Source organism: Panthera uncia, assembly GCF_023721935.1.
Source record: "Panthera uncia isolate 11264 chromosome C1 unlocalized genomic scaffold, Puncia_PCG_1.0 HiC_scaffold_4, whole genome shotgun sequence".
NCBI lineage: Eukaryota > Metazoa > Chordata > Mammalia > Carnivora > Felidae > Panthera > Panthera uncia.
In genome coordinates this window covers 22893183-22914706 of record NW_026057585.1, presented here as the reverse complement: position 1 = coordinate 22914706, position 21524 = coordinate 22893183, and the positions used below count along the sequence as shown (strand labels likewise).

Below are 21524 nucleotides of genomic sequence, written 5' to 3'. Positions count from 1 at the left end.
ATTTCTCCTTTCTTAACCAGTATACCTTTTATTTCCTTTCATGATCTTATTGCATTAGCTAGGATTCTAGTAGGATATTAAAATGGAACATTAAGGGGCACCTGGGTGGCTCAGTCAGCTAAGCATCCGACTCTGGCTCAGGTCATGATCTCCTGGTTCACGAGTTCAAGCCCAGTGTCAGGCTCTCTGCTGACAGCTCAGAGCCTGGAGCCTGCCTCGGATTCTGTGTCTCCCTCTCTCTCTGTGTCCCTTCCTCACTCATGCTCTGCTTCTCTCTCTCTCTCTCTCAAAAATAAATTAAAACATTAAAAAAAAATTAAATGTAATGTTAAGACTGAACAGCCTTTCCTTATTCCTGATCCTGTTAAAACATTTTTTTAATTAGGGCTTTTAATCTTTTTATTATTTAAAATGATGATTTATACATCCAAAATCATTTTTCAATTATGGTAAAAATGGTAAGGGCAATTAGCCTTATGATAAACTGCGAAACTGTCTTCTAAAGTGGCTGTAAACTTTCCTCTAAATTATGCTATACTTGCATCTGTATAATTTTGATGTTTTTATTTAAAATAAAATTAAATACTAAGTTAAATATTAAATATTTAATATTACTTTTTAAATTAAATATTAAATTTAATATTAAATTAAAATTTTTATTTTATTGATGTATTATTCAGTTCAAAATATTTTTTTTAATATCCCTGTGATTTCTTCTCTGACCAATGGTTATTTTGAAATTTATTGTTTAATTTCTTTTTTTTTTTTTTAAGTAGGCTTCATGCCTAGCATGGAGCCCAATGCAGGGCTTGAACTCATGACCCTGAGATCAAGACCTGACTGAGATCAAGAGTCAGACACTCAACCAAAACAGCCACCCAGGCGTCTCAGAAATTTATTGTTTAATTTCTAATTATTTAGGCCACTGTGGCTTAATGTAAGTAAGAGAAAAATTGAGTCATAAAATATAAGGTCAAGGAGATAGTGGAGAAGATCTGGATTATATACAGCTTGGAGGAATTTTTCCCTTTTACTGCAAGTAAGGTAGGAGCTCACTGAGGGGGTATGAGTGGAGGAGAAACATGGAATCGTTAATAAAACGATTCTGGCTGCTGTCTGCAGAACAGACTTCATGGAAACCAACTGGAACTGCAATCCTCAACCTTGGTTGCATTCTGGAATCACCCAAGATGCTTTAAAAATACTGGTGCTGACTGTAATCCCACCACCCCAACACACAAGCAATTTCATTTAATTACTCTGGAGTTGGGCTTAGGTATTGCATCATCACAAGATGATTCCAATATGCATTCAAGGTTCTAGGTACCATCACATTTAAACTACATTTCTTGTTATATATAATCAGACAAAATGATAATATAAGTAATAAAAATAATAAATAATAAAAGACATGCAATAATTTAGATATATCTAGTAAATCCTAGTTTGTTCATACAATTACAGGTTACAAACAGCATTTATTAGTATTGATATAAACAAGATCTCTTTCTGAAATAACTATATCATCTATAGAAACATTATTGTGACAAATATATTTGTCATGACCCTTAAATAATGCAGATTTTTGGTGGAAGTACTGAAAGAACAATCAAGTTTCTAAAAATTTCAGATGAACAGAATAATCCTGAATAAATATGAACTACAGTATAAGTCTTATAATAATACCAAAACACATCAGACTTTCATTTTTAATGAAATGACCCAACTCAAGGAATGATCCTCAGATTTCAATTAATGGTAGTGACTGGCTACCCAATGCTTTTTTTTTTTTTATTTTTTTTTTAACGTTTATTTATTTTTGAGACAGAGAGAGACACAGCACGAACGGCGAGGGGCAGAGAGAGGGAGACACAGATTCAGAAACAGGCTCCAAGCCATCAGCCCAGAGCCCGACGCGGGGCTCCAACTCACAGACCACGAGATGGTGACCTGAGTCGAAGTCGGACGTTTAACCGACTGAGCCACCCAGGCGCCCCTACCCAATGCTTTTTAAGTTATAGTTTGCCTCTCTCTTCCCCCAACCCCCATGTAGCAAACCATAAAACAGATTCTTAAGTATAGAAAACAAACTGAGCATTGTTGGAGGGAAGGTGGGTGGGGGATGGGCTAAATGGGTGATGGGGATTAAGGAGGGCACTTGTGATGAGCACTGGGTGTTGTATGCAAGTGAAGAATAACTAAATTCTACACCTGAAACTAATATTACACTGTATTTTAACTAACCAGAATTTAAATAACTTAAAAAAGAAAAAATAAATTACTTAATATACTCTATTCATATTTAGTCATTTAATAATAATTATGTGTCAAAACCAGTAACCTTTTTCTTAACATTGAAAAAAATCTTATACTTGTTTCTCTATTTTGAAAAGAAGAAATGCAATCTCCAAAACAGCTTTTTCATCCAAACTGTTTAAATTTCAACACAATTCTTACCCCTGGGTGAGAAATGTCTCAAGCAATATTCTCTCACAGAATATGAAATTATAAACAACTTCTAAGGGGATGAAGGAAGAAATGAAATATGGAGGGGAAATATGACAATGACAAATATAATACCAGTAAGTAATTTAACCTTATTGTAAATCATTTTTCTTTCCCATCTTAAGAAAAATAAAAATAAAAAAAGATTTTTCTAAAGTCTCCTGAAAGATAGAGGAAGATATTGGTAAGATTCGTCTGTAAACATAGCACAGATATCCATTAAAAGTATTACCTCTGTGGTCCAATGACAAACACCCATTTCCACTAAAACTTGATGAAAGTTGATATGATGGAAGATTTCAAAATTAAATGACTACTATTATTTCTTCTATTTGCCAGCCAAAATAATGGTTCTTAAAATGGGGAAAAAAAACTATAGGGCTAAAAGTTAGGAAATGTATTAAATTAAACTCATTTTCATAGGAAGCTCTTTGGAAAATATTAAGACTGAACTTAAAACATCAAGAACATTTTTTAAAAAGGGCTCAGAATATTCCATATGGAATCTCACTTAATATTAAAAAAACTTCTTTGTATACTAGAAGATAATTATTTATTTATAATTCACAGATTTATTAAACATCAATTGATTACATTTTTGAAATGAAGGCAATTCCTTACATAGCCCCTTAAAGTATAAAACTTTGCAAAGGAGTTAAAATAACAGACCATGCAACACATCACACTATTTTCAAATCAGTATCAGACATCATGTATGTACTTCAGTAGATACCATGAGTCTTCCATATTTATAAGAATAATTAACAAAGTCAGGTATCACAATGTATATTTTTATAAGTACCATATTGTGGTAAACTAGTGCTAAAATGAAGAGTAACATTATACTGTTTCATAATGTAGATGGTTCTTCAGTGGTTAGTCCACATTTTAACTCTAAACCATAATTATAATGAATTAATGCTAATTGATCCAGTGCCATTGATACCAAGACCTCATGTTGGTTGCACATTGGTGATTTTACAATTGCAATTGGTGAGTTTTCTCTGATTTATGCTTATTTACTTGAATGAGTAATCTAGGAAGTGTCACTTACTCAATTTCAAAGAACAGCCCAGAAATTGGGAAATAAGGACACCTCAGTAAATGTTGTATAGTCATCTTTGTAAATAAAACTGGAAGAACTTCACAGTATTTTTTAGTATTAATTTATTAGAGATAACAAATTCATAATATATTTACCAATAATTTTTTGAAATTTAATTGATTTATGTCAAGTCTGCTCTTAACCAGAGGTCAATAAACTATGACCCATTGGATAAATCCACCTGGTTGCTTGCTTCTATAACAGTTTATTAGAACATAGCCATACCAATGAAGCCACACATATTTGTTCACAAAATGTCTATGTGGCTGCTTTTGCACTACATCAGCATAATTAAATAACTATAACAGAGACTGCAGGAACCAGAAAGCTGAAAGTATTTATTGTCTGGACTTTACATAAAAGTTTGCCTATTTCTGCCTTAGACTATCAAATTGCCATGCTTTGTCTTTGGCAACTGAAGCAACAAATTCAGAAAAAGTAAATCTTACTTACTAGCTATCTTCACCAATTATCAGAATAGGACACTTTTTTCCCCCAAATAAACACAAACCCTCCCAATGGATGTAACTCAGTGTATATCATAATAACCTGTAGAAATACTAGATAAGAAAAGGTATTAATTTTCTAAAAGTAATGTGATGATATATGAGAAATGAGAAGTAGTGTAACTAAACTACAATGTGTACCTTCCAGAAGACTATTACAGAAAAAGAAACAGAATCAGTTATTATTTTATAGTATATGTATAATAAAACCAAACTAATTAGAATGGGCAATAACAAAATATGCCAATGAACAATAATGTATTATCTATAAACCTATTCTATTATTCTTCTTAAGTTGTAGAAAATGACAAGCATAATTACAAAATATGTATTCAAAACATGTAAACCACTAATTTTCCACTTGTAAAAGCCTGATTCAAAAAGCAATTTACTTTATGGTTTACTTAAGCTTTGCAACTACATTAAAATATGATAGTATATACACAACAGCTTGTTAACAAGATTATCATAACATTAAAATCATAATGTGGCACTTCAATTATGGATACTTAAAATTAAAGCTAATCCTCACAGTACCAATTTTTATCTCCTAAATAATTTTAGCTATTAGCTGCTCATTCAAAGTCTGTATCTAAAATGATAAGCATTCTAGAGTAAGACTTAGCTCTGCACTTTTCTTTCGTAGCAAAACAAAAGCTGTATCCCTTCCTTTCTAGTCTTTAATATACAATCTTAAACTACTAATGGGAAAATACAATTTTTTTTATTTTTTAAGTTTATTTATTTATTTTGAGAGAAAGTGAGAGAGCACGAGTGTGGGAGGGGCAAGAGAGAGGGAGAGAGAATTTCAAGCAGGCTTCTCGCTGACACAGAGCAGGGCTCAAACCCACAAACCATGAGATCATGACCCAAGCCAAAATAAAAAATCAGACGCTTAACTGACTGAGCCACCCAGGTGCACCAAAATCTAATTATTTTTTATCATGGTTAAATTCTATTTATGTATATTGCTGCTAATTTGTTGTTTTAAATATAAACATCCAATATACCAATGATTCATATTTTCTTTTCTAGTTTTATCATTCTAAAGTTACCGAGTAGTCATAAAATGGTAATTATAATTTTATTTTCTTCTACAAATACTCCTTTTAAATAGTGTCTAGCACATAGTAGGCACCAAGTTGAATGAACACATGCTTAGATTAAGGTATAGGCTAACGCATTTTATACATATATAATTTAATTAACCTATGCCTGATTTCATTTGCTGCTGTTTTAAAAAATTTATCATTAAAGATAATTCAGTGTGGTCACCAAATCCATATGTTAGGTGATCAAATGCAGGAACCTACTGTGGGCATAGTAGAATATGTGCCTCTTTATAATAGAAATGACAAAGACAAGGTACTCTCCTCTGCATAGAAGAAAAGAGGATACTCTTATAATTTGCTGACTTGGGGGGTACTTTTTAGAGAGATACCTGCTGATCCCTTTAGTGAAAGACAACTTGGAGAAATATAATTATGAAGGATCAAGACATTTGGTTAAAATGAAAAGTTAACACATTGCCTCTGAACCCAATATTGCAGGTCAAACTTTTCATATAGTTAAAGAACAAACACAGATACACACATATACATGGGCATTTATGATTATAAAAATAATGTGTTTATTTTTGAAAACTTTGAAAGCAAAAAAAAATGTTACAAATGTTAAATCATCTGTAATTGTTGATATCATTATATACCATACCCAGAATTTTTAAAAAATTGTATTTACTTTCCATACTATTTAATAATTTGATGATTTTACTAGAAGTGTCTTGTTAATGCTTTCTCATTTTATCTTTTATTTTACTACAATGCAAGTTCAATTTTTTTCATACCTTACATTCATCTTTTACATTACTCAAACTCACTATTCATAAATATTTAGGTTGTCTTCCTATCCCCTTTCCCTTTTTTTACTATTATAAAAAAAATTCATTGAATCTTCTTGTACATAAATCTTTGTAATCCTAATAGATATGTCTAAAAAGCATAGAAATCTCCAAATTCAAAGATTTCCTTGACTGGGATGGGAAGATTTAGATAGAAATAGAAATATAGAAAGTATACATTTACATATACAAACATACACATTTACACATATTTAATATATACATACACACAAAAACTTACCTACAAAAATGATTAAATAGAATAATACTATCTTACCTTCAAGTCTTAATCAGATAGACAAAACTACTCATAGAGACGATTTTTTATTCCAGTACATGTAGAAGTACCACTTAAAGAAATAGTGTAGTTTAACCATTATGCTCAGCACAAGCTGCAAATTAATATAACTAAAACATTAATATAACAATAAGCAGCTAAAACAATATCTAGGTACCAGGAGTAACATAACCCTTAGATCAGTTGGTAAACAGTCCCTTTTACCACTGGATATTAACAGAGAAGTGAAATTAAAGACGAACTTTCTAGACTAATACATCTAGAAGAGGAAAACTGGAAAAGGCCTCTTTTAAATGTCTCTGAATCTCTTCTTAGACCTGAGTCTTTAATGAAAAATTTAGATTGTTATTTATATATATACCTTCTACCTATCAAAGTCTAATGATTCTAAAGTAAAAACACAAACACATTAAAACAATATTAACCTTTTGACTTAAATAATACTTAGAATGTATTTATACCTCTTAAAACTATTTTCCAAGTTCATATAGTTACATTTTGTTTAACTCTGTATAAATGGCTGTGCTTATGGCACAGCTATAATTACAATTACACACACCAGAAAAAAAGCCAGAAACATAAAGTGTGCAACTCAATATCACCATCTAGTGACAGAATTCCCAACACGTGATGAAGCCAAGCAAAAATGAAAAAGAAATTTCATGTTTGTCCTGGAAGTTCATCTCCATAACAATAATCTAAATATAACAGGTGTCACTGAATAGGTTTGGCTCTGCAAATAAAATACTAACCTCTAATTAGCAATGTTTGTATTCCAAATATGTAATTTATATTTTCACGATAGAAGTATAACCACTAATCTGACCAATCTATATTTTTGTGTATTGTCATTTTCTAAAACCTTCAGACCACATTGTTACTTTTTCTTCTTTATGAACTATATGTACCCATTTCTTTTTCACAATTTGACACTCCCGTTTCTCAAGTTATTCAATTCAAATACCTTCCAATTTCACATATCTATTCAACATGTCCCACTACTGCCTCTGGAACTGAAAGGGGGATAGAGAGACACAATGTTAAAAAGGTTCCACTTTTCCCCTTGATGTTTAGAATTTATTACAGGGTCTAAGACAGGTGCAAAATATGATAATACAGAAATCAAATCACTTTGGCATGATAAGAAGGTTGAATTGGCAGTGATAAGGAGAAAATATGATGAAAAGAAGTTGTGAATTTTACCTCTAAACTCACTATTATCATACTATAGACAGAGATTTAACCTAGAGATGCATTTTTCCTGTCTTTAAAATGTTTTTTTCTTATGTCATCATTTTTAGAAATCATGTACAATATCTCCACATAGCCATAGAACTACAATGAGCTCTGTATAAGTGAGAGACAAGAAATATTCACTCTGGTATGTTACATTCTAAGGCTACACTATAGTTTTCCAGTCAATTCCATTATGTATGACATATGTAAATTCTTTGAAATAATCACTGAAACACCATTAAATGCAAATAACATATACAAACATTATAATACTTTGTATCATCCTTTTATTGTTTCATAAATTACAAAGCTTTCTCTCCTACATTATTGTTGTTCATCATATCAATCCTATTAAGTTTTTAATCCTATTTTACAAAAAAATAAGACAAAAAAAGATTAATTTACCTAAAATCACAGTTGGAGTCTAAAATCTGATTTTTACCACTTATCCTAGTATTCATATCATATTTTATTCTTTCCATTTTTCCATTTCTTACTTCATTATTTTTTGAATCATTCATGATGTGCTCCTATTATAGAAAATTTAGAACAGAAAATTATAAGCCTGAAAAAAGTATCTGTTCGCCTAGCACCTAAATATAATAGCTATTTTAGTATATTTTAATCTCATCTTCTTTCTCTGCATTCTTTATATTCAGTGGAGATAATGTCCTACATGCAATTTTGTTTCCTGGTATTTTTCAGTGAACATTTTAACACGAGGACTCTTGTGTCACTAAAAACACTGTGGTGAAGATCATTTTAGTATCCAGATAGGGTTAAAGATGCCACAATTCACCATTACATGTGTGTGTATATAATATCACATATGTTACACAAATATATGTTTTATAAATATATTTAAGTTTATATATCTATATAAAATCATATATGTGTATATAAATATACACCAAATGCATTATATATATAATATTCATTTCCTTACTTGTTTCCTTAACAGTAGACGATTGGGTTCTATTCAGTTTGTTTACTGTTATATTCTAATAGTTTGAGAAACACATTGAGATTGCCCATAATTTCTAAGTCTTCTGAAATAGATTTATTTCAGGAAGTTAAATTAATATGTAAAAGGTATGTTTGCTTTAAAGCTTTTCATACTTATTGGAGTGATCCTTTCCTTAAATGCAGCAGTAACTTCCACCCCTATTGAGCTCTGGGAGTGAGAAATGGCTGTCTTGCCATTCCATTGCTAACACTCAAAAATTTCCTCCCTGCTGAACTGCAGTAATATCAGTAATCAAGAAATTAATACATTTTTTAATGTAACTTAAATTTTTTTGGCCATTACAGTTGAATATTTTCAAAGATTTCTTAATCATACTTTGCCAATTATCCATTGAGCTCCTAATCTTTCTGAATCTCTTAAACACACAGCAATGTAATACGCTGATGTTGTCTTTTAATTTCATGATTTCTTTCCATGAACAGAAGCTTTTTTAATGCAGGCAAAGCTTAGTGATTTCTTCTTCTACTCTTTAGCTTATCATCTCTTTCCCTGTACAAACCTCAAAATAAATAAATAAATAAATAAATAAATAAATAAATAAATAAATAAAACCGTTGCTTCCCATAATCTAGTGGACATTGGCTATTTCATTTATTTCATTTAGTTCTTTGATATACATGAAACATCCTTCAGCACCTGTGTAAATATAAAGTGATTTTTTTTCCAAATAACTAAATGGCTGCCTTTTATACCACTTATTGTGTGATTCAACATGTCCTGGATGATTTGGGGTACCTTATAATATAATAAATTCATAGGATTGTCATAGGAACTACTATCAATACAACCACTAATTAGTTATGGGTAATACATAGAAATGCTAATAAATTTCCATTTTTATCTTAAATCTGACCACATTACTAAATTATTTTATTAATTCCTAGCGTGTTATTGTTGTTAATTCTCTTGAGCTTTTTACATATAAGTCATGCCTTTAGACAGTAATAGTCATTTACCTCCTCCATATCAAGTCATATTTGTTCATTTTGGTTTTACATCCATCACTGTTATGAAACTAACTTTTACTCTTCATTTTTTGAGAGAGCAGCGTGTGATGTATATGTGATGTGTGTGAACCTGGTTTAGCTTTACCCTAGCCACTCCATTTGATGAAAATTCCATTCATGAGAGACAGACAAATGTCACGTTAGCAACTCAAATATATACCTGTAGGGTGATGCTGTCCAAAGAATAGCCTGTAACTACATACAACCATTTACATTTAGATTAATGAAAGTTAAATACAATTAAATATTCAGCTCTTCAGTTACAAGAGCCATAATTCAGGTGCTTAGTATCCACATGTGGCCACTGGCAATCATACTAAACAACACAAATATAGAACATTTCTACTAGAGAGTTTTACTGCAGTTCACAGAAAGTTCTACTGGGCAGCACTTCTCTAGATATCTCCAGGAGCCACAGAACACTGGCCAGGAATGCCGCCCACCCTTCTCTTCTCAGGCACACCACTTTACAGTTCCAACTTACTCTGCTGGAGAAAGTTATTTATAATTTTTAAATCTCAAAATATGTTTCTTTGTGACACACATTTTCCTAAGCCCAATATTTTTTCTTAGGCATCTGGTTAGACTCTCCTCCTTTCTGATTTGATGCACTATTCTTAGAAATCACATCCTTTCCAATGGCTACAAGTATCAAAATACTTAACAAGTCCAAATGTGCACATCAACCCCCAGTATTTTCCTGAGTTGTAGAATTATATTTTCCTTCTGCTTATTGCAAATTTATACGAGTTTGCCACAGCTATCTCAAATTAATCTGAAACGAAAATATTCTTCCTTAACCCTTTTTTTCTCTCCCTATCCCAATTAATATATATCCAAATATTCAAAATAAAAACATTTGACTTAACTTTAATAAACCTCCTTATTACTTTTATCTTTAGCAACAATTCAACAGATAATTATTGAGTACCTACTATATGATAATACTATGGTAAGACTAAGAATACACAAGAGGGCAAAAGAGCAATCCTAGTTTCATGGAAGTTACTATCTAGTAGGACACACAAATAAATTATAATTTATTCAAAAAGGATAAGAATAATTTAAAACAGCAGCACAGATTAAATCAAGGTTATGATTTATTGAGGCTAAGCCACAAAGTCTTATCAGATCTACATTTTAAATACTTCCATATTTCCCAAACACACTCCCCTCTGTTGGGCCTTTATCTTAGTGATGTCACTGATTTCTCTAGCTCTCTCATCCCCTCAACTGCCCCCTCTATTTTCTGCCAAAACAAATTTTAAATCATTTTTTCCCCTTTCTTGGTATTAGCTAAAACCTGATTTATTTAGATCAAATACCTGATTTACTTAGCCTGTACATCCCAGATTAGTTCGTAGCTCCTTGTGTTTTTAACATAGCTGGCTACAGGTCCTCACATCTGGGGTAGGAAGGATGTATGGGAGGGGTCTAAAATGACTTATGAGCTGGGAATACATGACAAAAGAATATGTTCAAGACTACATGGCAAAGACCAGTCATGAAGAGGGATTGGATGAGATGACAGAAAATTGAGCAAGGACAGAATCCTCTTTCCTATTCTAAGAACTTTAATAAACCAAGTTGGAGGTATATCCAACTTGGTGACAGCCCCCAAACACAGCACTCACAAAATGTCAATCTTCAGATTCCATCCATTTCTGCTCCAGCTTCTCCAGGCTAGACACGCTCAGAATGAGAGCACCACTGCGGGTGTCCAGGGTCACCTGAGGACTGCTGTGGAGGTTAAGCCACTGAGAGAAAAGAATGTTCCCACAGCTGAGCTAGGCCATGTCCAAGGACCAAGAGAAAAGCTACCATGGAATACTGCATCTATCCCTATATTGTATCTTCTTCCCCTCTAACAATTCTACAAAATTCTAATTTTTACATTTAATCCTATCACCCCTTCCTTAAAAATAATGACTTCCTTGGGGCGCCTGGGTGGCTCAGTCGGTTAAGCGTCCGACTTCGGCTCAGGTCATGATCTCACGGTCCGTGAGTTTGAGCCCCGCGTCGGGCTCTGTGCTGATGGCTCAGAGCCTGGAGCCTGTTTCGGATTCTGTGTCTCCCTCTCTCTCTCTGACCCTCCCCTGTTCATGCTCTGTCTCTCTCTGTATCAAAAAATAAATAAACGTTAAAAAATAAAATAAAATAAATTAAAAAAAAATAATGACTTCCTGAAATAATTTACACTCTTTATCATGGCAAGCTAGACTCTATCTAACTAGCCTCCAGAATATGGTAACAAACACATTTCCAGCCAGCCTCTTAAGGCCAGTCCCTATGGTCACCAAAGTTTTCAGCAAATTATTCATACCTGTCTCCCACTGCCCCTTCTCACACTCTGAGATTCTGAAATGCTTACATCATCCTTGCCAACTTCATACTGCTTCATTTCCACCCAAGGATTCTTGACATGGAAGGAGAGATGTTACTGACTCAAAAATTCTGCCTATGTGAGTTTTGTGGGAAAACATATTCAAAAAAAGCTTGAAAAAATTTGCTTTACATCAGACTACTTACTGTTCCTGAAATACATCTTGCACCTGCAGGCCTCCATGACTTTGCTCAATTCTATTCCCTCTACCTGCAAAATTGGCCCTCTTTCAAGGCCTAAATCAAATATCTTACCCTCCCATAGTTTCTTTTGATCGAGACACCCTTCATGTAAGGCAAACATTGATCACAGATTAAAGAACAATTAATTTTTGCCCCTCCATGTTTCTCCTCTTATTCTTAGTAACATAGCATCACAACTTTTTTCCAATGCTTCTATAATCTCACATATAAAAGAATGAGCTACTGCTACATTTCCTAAAGGCAAAAAACAACAGCAAACACAAAAGTGGTGGGCCCACAGTGTACTAAATTGCTGAATGCTTTGGTTACTAAATTATTTAATTGTGTTTAGTGAATCCAAACATTATGAATATGTGTGTGCATGTGCATGTGTAAAATATGCAGCTTATGTAAACAAAGTACATTAAACAGCCATATAATTAAAAGCTGATTTAAATTATCTAGAATACTGCTTTATCTGATAGCATGAGTGAATGAGAGGTTATTCTAACCAGGTAATACTTGTTTTTCTTATTAGTTCATCTCTACTTTTTTAAAAGCAGAATATCCTAGTATTTTCTAAAAAGTAAGTATTACAAAATTTGGCAGAATAATCTCTTCATACACAGTTCTCCCATAATTCAGTTTGATTTTCCTTGATGACAAATTTTCTACACTAATTACATGTCCTTTCCTTGTTCATTATATTTCCCTCAGTCACATCCATTTTCATTCACATTGCCCCTTTGTAATTCTTTCTATGTTTTAGGCCTTCAGTTCTTTTATTCAAAGCTTCAGAGCTGGCATTCTCTTTGTCTTCCTGTGTGTCTATGTGTTTACTTCAAACTGAGTAGATATAAAAATACAGGGAATAACTGTAGCTTTCTAAATACATATTGGTGTACACACTTAATATATTCAAATTTATTATCATTAGCATGTGCAAAAACAATGCCTTCAACTTATAAATGTGGTAGTTTTAGACACAAGATAAAGACTGTATTGAAAATAGGAGTTCATTCATAATTTCTGCATTGGCTTTTTCCACAATATGTTTTATACTTTCTTTTTAATTTATTACTATTTTTCAAAAACTAACTTTCTGTGAATGTCTGATTGCATTTTATAGGTGCAAATTCTCTATTGTATATTCAGTTCTATTTTTCCCTCTTTTTTTATTAGTGAAGACATTAACAATAAAATAGGCTCACTTGCTCCAGCTGGTAATTTCTCAGTACTAGTAATATATTATTCCTCTTTTTGTGACATCATAATCATCTATACAGAAGTACCATGTATCTTTGTGTAGAAGCTACTGTTTCCATTAAATTTAATTACCTCCCCCTGTGGTTTTAAATAGAAGTGGCTTCAAAATGAGGGCAGCTTCTATTAAATTTAATTACTTTCCCCTGCTGCTTGCATGGTAAAAGGAAGGTTACTAAATGAGAGCAGCTTCTAAACTAAAGTATATGGTAACTGTGTGCTAGCAATAACAAAATTGTACCCACGTTCCCTTCTAGAAAGCCTCATAGGTTTATCCTTCTCTTATTTTAAATTATTTTTAGCCTTACGATCCTGAAAAAAAAAATGAGAACTGCATTTTAAAAATCAATTGTAGTTTCATAGGCTAAATAAAGGTAAATATACTACTTCTGTACGAATATATTGGAAATTATCCGACTCAAATGGGGAGATGAAGCTCAGAACTTTTAAAATTAATTTCATTTATTGTTTTCTAGCCCTAAGGATGATGAGTTTTATTCCTTACACATTCTTAATGTCTACTAAAATATGGATTTAAAGACTGATTCTTAAAAGTTATTAAAAAGGTATCAAGTCTGGCGGAGATTTCAGAGAAATATTTAGAAACAGAAATGTCAAAAGTGAAAAAAGCAAAAAAAAAAACAAAAAACAAAAAACAAAAACAAAAATCAGGCTCATTATAGACTACTGTATTCGAAAAAAAGTGAATCTATAAGCTTTAAAATAGTGTGTAAATCAGTTTAAAAATACTATGATATAATCCTATAAAATCTAATAGAATATGAAATTTTAAGTACCTCTTTTTAAATTAAATATTAATTAGGAGAAAATACTACTCAGTTTAACCACCATTGTTCTGTTTATTTTTTTGTATTCAGGCAGAATTTAGATGAACAATATTTCCATTCAATCACACAGTTTAGTATAAATATAAAACAAGACACCCCTTAAGCATTTTAAGTAACAAATTAAACATTTACATTTTTTACTGTGCACTGAGGCTTAACATTTATGCAGCTTCAAAACCAAAGTACAGCCTCAAGGGAAGTCTCTCCACTGACAAATTAATACCTTAGAGAACAGAGCTGAATGGTGGCAATGAACTCATTTGTTCCCCCAATAATGAAGAATGACTTTTTCTTTACCACATCTGTGACTGTTGCTATGGTGACCCAGACTTACCTCATTGCTTCTCGGAGAGCTCCTCGCTCACCAAGAGTCGTGTGCTTGATGTCATCAAAATTATTCTCCAGCTTCTCGCATTTCTGCAACATTTTAAAAAATGTATTAATCCTCCAACATCCTGAGATAAAATTGTATCTATGCAATTATGTAAAAATATAATTGATTATATTGATTATGGACTCATGAAAAATATGCACACAACTTTAATTGGGTAGGATTCATTAAAATTGACAGTGTGAATTCAACAGTAACAAAATAAAAATGTCATGATACAGCTATCACAGAAGTCTTTTTACCAATTTTTCAAAATGGAGTAAACAGATTAAATCAATTTTCTATAAACATAGCACAACTTTTAGAGCTTTGAGGTTTGAAAATTACTTCACTAAAATAATCTCAAATATAGCAAAACCAATTTGAATTCAAAAGAGAAAGTCAATAAAAGTAAGTTTGAAATTATAATAAACTGTATAGGATAAATATCTAGTTCTAAAAATATTAACAATTACTTACATGGAAAGATACAGCTCAGCATAAGATAATTATACAACTTCCAACATTTTGGAAACAAAATTTTAGAATAAGATCTTTAAATAACAATTGTGTATATATTTATAAATAGATGTATACATATAGATATGTTTAAAATAAATAAGTCCAATTCTTAAAATTAAGTGACATTATATCATGTTCTTAGCATTACTGAATTGCTTTTTCTAAGTTTTTATTTTTTTAATTATAATTCTGAATATATTTTTAAATGTAAAATTAACTTAATCTTACATGAGACTAATAAGTTTTGAGAAGATTTATGCAGTATAGAATTAAATTTTTGACTAAAAACACATCCATGAATCTTTTGGCATATTAGATTTTATATATAAGTTAGGTAATAAAATAATTAGATTTAGCATTTTAGCTAATCTAACAAACGAAAACTAAATAACAATGTGTTCTTTCTATTTTAAATTACACATACATATGCTGGATTTTAGAAAATTACAGAATTTAGATTAATAATTTTCAATGTGTAAGAATTAATTTAAAAACTATTGATATATATGTGTATATGTATATATATGTGTATACATGTATATATATACACATATATATACTATTTTTACCTTGATTTAAGTCAGCAAAATTGGGCCAAAGATCGTTTTAACAGATAGTTATATGCTTTTATAGTGAAAATCTTGAAAATTATGTATACATATGTACTGTGTATATATATATACACACAATACATATACATATATACCTAATACATATCCATATATACTGTATATACTGTATATACTATATATATATATATGTATATACTATATATATATGTATATATATATATATATATACATATATATATATACTATTTATACCTTGATTTTTTTTAAGTCAGCAAAATTAGGGCAAAGATTCTTTCAACAGATAGTTATATGCTTTTATAGGGAAAATCTTGAAAATTATGAAATATATCTAAAACACTTTGAATTCTGAACAACAGTCCTTTTTTGGATATATAAATTGCAAATATCATCTCCTGCTCTATGTCTTGTCTTTTCATTTTTTAGCAGTGTCTTTTCATGAAGAAAATTTCTTATTTGTAATGAGGCCCGATTTATTATTTTTTATGGTTAATAGTTATTGCCTTTTGTGTCCTCTTTCAGAAATCTTTGGCTTCCTCAAGGTTATGAATATATATTCCTATATTTTTTCAGTAAACTTTATTATTCTGCATTGCACATTTAGATGTTCAATCTTTTGGGATTGACATTTGCATAAGATGTGAGATAGGAAATCACATGATATAAGTAATTAATTAAATCAATAGTAATTATTGAAAGGACCATCATCCCCACTATAGTTAAGCTTTTCCATAAAGTAAATCACAGTATATATTTGGTCTGTTTCTGGAGTCCATTATGACCCCCTACTCAATTTCCTATACTTGTGCCAGTTTCACATTATTTTAATTACTTACACCTATAATAAATAAAAAACTCCTACAGATAAATATAAAAAGGACAAAAAGCTCAATGACAATAAGCAAAAAACTTATACAAACACTGTATAAAAGAGAATATCCAAAACTGCTAATTAAAAAAACAATATGCTGAATATTACTACTCGTGAGAAAGATGCAAATACCATTACACACTGTGAAAATGCCTACAACGTAGATTATATAGAGCACTTTTTGAGTATAAAAAGCAACTGAAGCACTGCTGATTGAACTAAATTGTTACAATCACCTTGTAAAGCTTTTTGAAGTACTTTCATAAGCTGAAATCATGCCTAAGAATACACCCAGAACAAATTTATAATAGGTTCACCTAAATCCATGTACAAAAATGCTAATAGCACCATTATTCAAGATAGCCCAAAACCAGAAACAAGTCAAATGTCCATCAAGGTAGAATATATAAATAGGCCATTATATACAATGGAAAACTACACAGCAATAAGTATGAACAAACTACATGGGGCACGTGGGTGACTCGGTCAGTTAAACCTCTGATTTAGGCTCAAGTCATGATCTCAGAGTTCTTGAGTTCAAGCTGCACGTTGGGCTCTGTGCTGAGAGCTCAGAGCCTGGAGCCTGCTTCAGATTCTGTGTCTCCCTCTCTCTCTTCCTCTCTCCCCTCTCAAAAATAAATAAAGGTTTTAAATTTTTTTTAAAAAAAGAATGAACTATAGCTACATGCAGTGACATGAATACATTTCATAGATACAATATTGAGCAAAGATGTGACACACAAAGGAACAAATAGCAAAATTATTTCACTTATGTAAAGTTCAAAAATAATTAACCTACAGGTGCCTGGGTGGCTCAGTCAGTTAAGCATCTGATTTTGGCTCAGGTCATCGTGAGTTCAAGCCCCACATTGGGCTCTGTGCTGACAGGTTGGAGCCTGGAGCCTGCTTCAGATTCTGTGTCTCCCTCTTTGCCCCTCCCCCATTCGTGCTCTGTCTCTCAAAAATAAACAAAATTTTAAAGAAATTTAAACATTAAAAAATAGGCAAAGCTACAGTGAATGATCCAAAAATGAAAAAAAGAAAACCATCCATTTACATAGCAAAAAATAAAAATATTTCTGAATAAATTTAACAAAAGTAGCATATGATTTGTGCACTGGAAAGCACACCTCAAGATAAAAATTAAAGAAGACAAAAATAAATAGAAAGACATCCCATGTTCATGGATTAGAAGACTTAATAGTGTTAAGATGGTACTACTCCCTAAGTTGATCTAAAGATTCTATTCAATTCCTGTCAAAATCCCAGCTGACATTTTTTTTGCAGATTTTGACAAGCTGATCTTCAAATTCATACAATAACAAAAAGGACAAGGGTAGTCAAAACATTCTTAAAAACAGAAGTGAAAAATTGAAGGACTTATATTTCCTGATTTCAAAACTGACACTAAAACTAAAGTAATCAAGACACTGTGGTACTGGTGTAAGAACAGAAACACAGAGCAACATACATCCACAAAAATATTTGTATACAAATGTTCATAGCAGCATTATTCGTAACATACAAAAAGCAGAAAAAAATTCAAAAGTCAAAAAGTCAATAAAATCATAAATGTAGCATATTGATACAACAGAATATTATTTGGCCATAAAAAGAGAAGTTCTGATACATGCTACAATATAAATGAATCTTAAAAATATTATGCTAAGTGAAAAAGCCAAATAGAAAAGGCCATGTTGTATATGTATTTCCATTTTTATAAAATGTCCAGTATAGCAAATCCACAGAGACAGTAAGGAGATCAGAGGTTGCCAAAGACTGGAAAGAGTGGGGGAATGAGTGATGATGGTAATGGGGTTGCTTCTGGGGGAGATGAAAGTGTTCTGAAAGAGTGGTGATACATGCACAACTCTGTGAATATTCTAAAAACTACTGAATTATACACTTCAAAAATAGTGAACTTTATGGCCTGTGAATATTATCTCAATAAAGCTCTTATTTTAAAAACATGTAAAACTAATCAAGATGTTAGAAGCTGGTGTATAGTACTACAGGAGACAAAAGAGGGTCTTCTAGGGAACTGTTTAATTCATTTTGTGAAAATTATGGAATTGCATATTTAAGATCTATTTTTCCGTTGTATAATTATATTGCAATAAAAGTTTTTAGTAGAGAGTTTGAATTCTGGTTAAGAAATCATAATGCCTCTGTGTGTGTGTGTGTGTCTCAAAATAAATTAATTAAAAAAAAAAAAAAAGGGAGGGTGCTTGGATGGCTCAGTCGTTAAGTGCCCCAACTCTTGATTTTGGCTTAGGTCATGATCTTATGATTTGTAAGATCGAGCCCTGTGTCAGGCTCTATGCTGATATTAAGGAGTCTGCCTGGGATTCTCTTTCTCCCTCTCCCTGACCCTCCCTTGCTCGCACTCTCTCTGTTTCAAAATAAACAAACCTTTAAAAATAAAATTTTAAAAATGATAAAGAAAACAAATCATAATGCAATCACATAACACTACAGTTAAAATTTTAAAAGGCATATACAAAAGTTCAAAGTATCTACCAGTAAATATTAGCTACCAACTAATAATCATGAAATAACATTTTATAATTTATTAAAATTCTGTATGAAAAAGCCAATCCTGTAATGAAGTCTAACATCCTTATTGAAATGAAATAGTAACTCAGATTATAATAAAATGTTGAATAAAATAAAATTCAAAAAAATGTTAAATAAATGTTCTTTCATGTTACAGTTTTCAGTATTTTCCAAAGTTTGTTATGGGTTTATATTTCTTTTGACTTAAAAATAATTAATTAATAAAGACACTTTTAAAGTTTTGGAAATATTTTTATATTTTATTTTGAATATGCTGGGGTTTTTTAATGTTTGTTTGTTTACTTATTTATTTATTTTAGAACAGCTCATGAGCAGAGAGAGGGGCAAGAGAGAGAGAATCCCAAGCAGGCTCCCGCCCTGTCAGCACAAAGCCAGATGCAGGGCTCAAACCCACCCATGAGTTTATAACCTGAGTCAAAATCGAGTCAGTCACTTAATCAACTGAGACACCCAGGCACCCCAAATATGCCATTTTCTTAATAGAATACAATAAAATAAGTGCTAGGAATAAAAGAAATTTAAATATAAAACAGGATTTTTTCAATACTTCTTAAATTTTTCTATTAATTATGCACTGAATTAAGATTTTTCCTCCTAAAATTGTTTGCCAGTAAGCTCATGAAACTTTTCACATTTCAAATTATCCAGAACATTTCCCATCATCTTTATTTTTTTTTATTTAAATTTTATTTTTTTTAATTTACATCCAAATTAGTTAGCATATAGTGCAACAATGATTTCAGGAGTAGATTCCTTAATACCCCCTACCCATTTAGCCCATCCCCCCTCCCAGAATCCCTCCAGTAACCCTCTATTTGTTCTCCATATTTAAGAATCTCTTATGTTTTGTCCCCCTCCCTGTTTTTATATTATTTTTGCTTCCCTTCCCTTGTGTTCATCTGTCTGTGTCTTAAATTCCTCATGTGAGTGAAGTCATATGATATTTGTCTTTCTCTAATTTTGCTTAGCATAATACCCTCTAGTTCCATCCTTGTAGTTGTAAATGGCAAGATTTCATTATTTTTGATTGTGGAATAATACTCCATTGTATATAGATACCACATCTTCTTTATCCATTCATCTATTGATGGACATTTGGGCTCTTTCCATACTTTGGCTTTTGTTGATAGTGCTGCTATAAACATTGGGGGTGCATGTGTCCCTTCAAAACACCATACCTGTATCCCTTGGATAAACACCTAGTAGTGCCACTGTGGAAAGAATATCCAATGGAATAAAGACAGTCTCTTTGGTAAGTGGTGCTGGGAAAACTGGACAGGTTTCTTTACTTTTGCATACCCAAGGAGAAGTATAACAATTTACACAAAGTAATAAAAAAATAAAGCCATGTGGTAAATTCAATTATATCCATTTGCTACATTCAACCTATAACAGCTTAATGTTAACAACTGCTACTCAAATAATGCCTTTTGGGGCAAATGAATACCTAAAAAGATCCAAACAAAACTACTAGGTATATGATCTTTGGAATATACCATTTTTAACCTTAATATAATTAAAGACTTAATAATATGTGACTAGTATCTATCCATAATTCTAAACACATCTCACAATACAATTTTTAAAATTGGATAATATTCTCATGCATCCATGTGCTACTATTTATTTAGCCAATTTCTTTTTGGTTTGCTAATGGTATTATTAAACATAGGATAGAAATGGATGGTTGAAAATTAATTAAAAGCTTAAAAATTATTTTAAAAAGAAAAATAAATGTTCATTTATAGAGATTATTCTGATGTATCTCAAATTGTTTTCACCTAAAATGCATTCGAAGTATGTGACTACCGTATTCTATGGTACAATCACTACTCAAATTCAAGGTTTCTGATTCTAATTTCATTCATTTTTTTCCCCCATGTTAACCATTAATAGAAAACAATGTATATTTTCTCTTTGGTCATATAATTTTACTTACTTTCCTCTGCAACTAGATTTGCTATCAACCCAACTCCATCAATATAGATGAATACAGATGAATATAGATGAATATAGGTGAATCACTACTAAGAGTTATGTTTAAATCTTAAAATGGAAGAAAGTTTCGTAAACTTTTTCTTTCGAACTTTACTTGATTCTTGATATGAAAAATAGCACTTATCTTTTAATTCGATGCTTCTCCACAGATGGTTTATAAATCAGATGTGGGAATAGATATTTCTATTTAATTGCTATGGGCATATTTGTGAAATCTCTAATTTTAAATATATACACATATACATATATACACATACATATATACATGTTTTTGCTAAATGGAGTCATTTCATAGAAATAAATCTGTCCCTTGACAGGATAATTTCGTTTTTTTAT

General features: G+C 31.4%; 1 protein-coding gene across 3 annotated transcripts in view; it reads right to left on the bottom strand.

Moving 5' to 3' along the window:
- DPYD (dihydropyrimidine dehydrogenase) overlaps positions 1-21524 on the bottom strand; it is an 848382-nt gene that overhangs the window by 715127 nt on the left and 111731 nt on the right. For all 3 annotated transcript variants that reach the window (XM_049618417.1, XM_049618415.1, XM_049618418.1), the window contains exon 3: positions 14595-14677. In XM_049618417.1, the coding sequence (XP_049474374.1) occupies positions 14595-14677 (83 nt within the window). The remainder of the gene's footprint in view (positions 1-14594; positions 14678-21524) is intronic.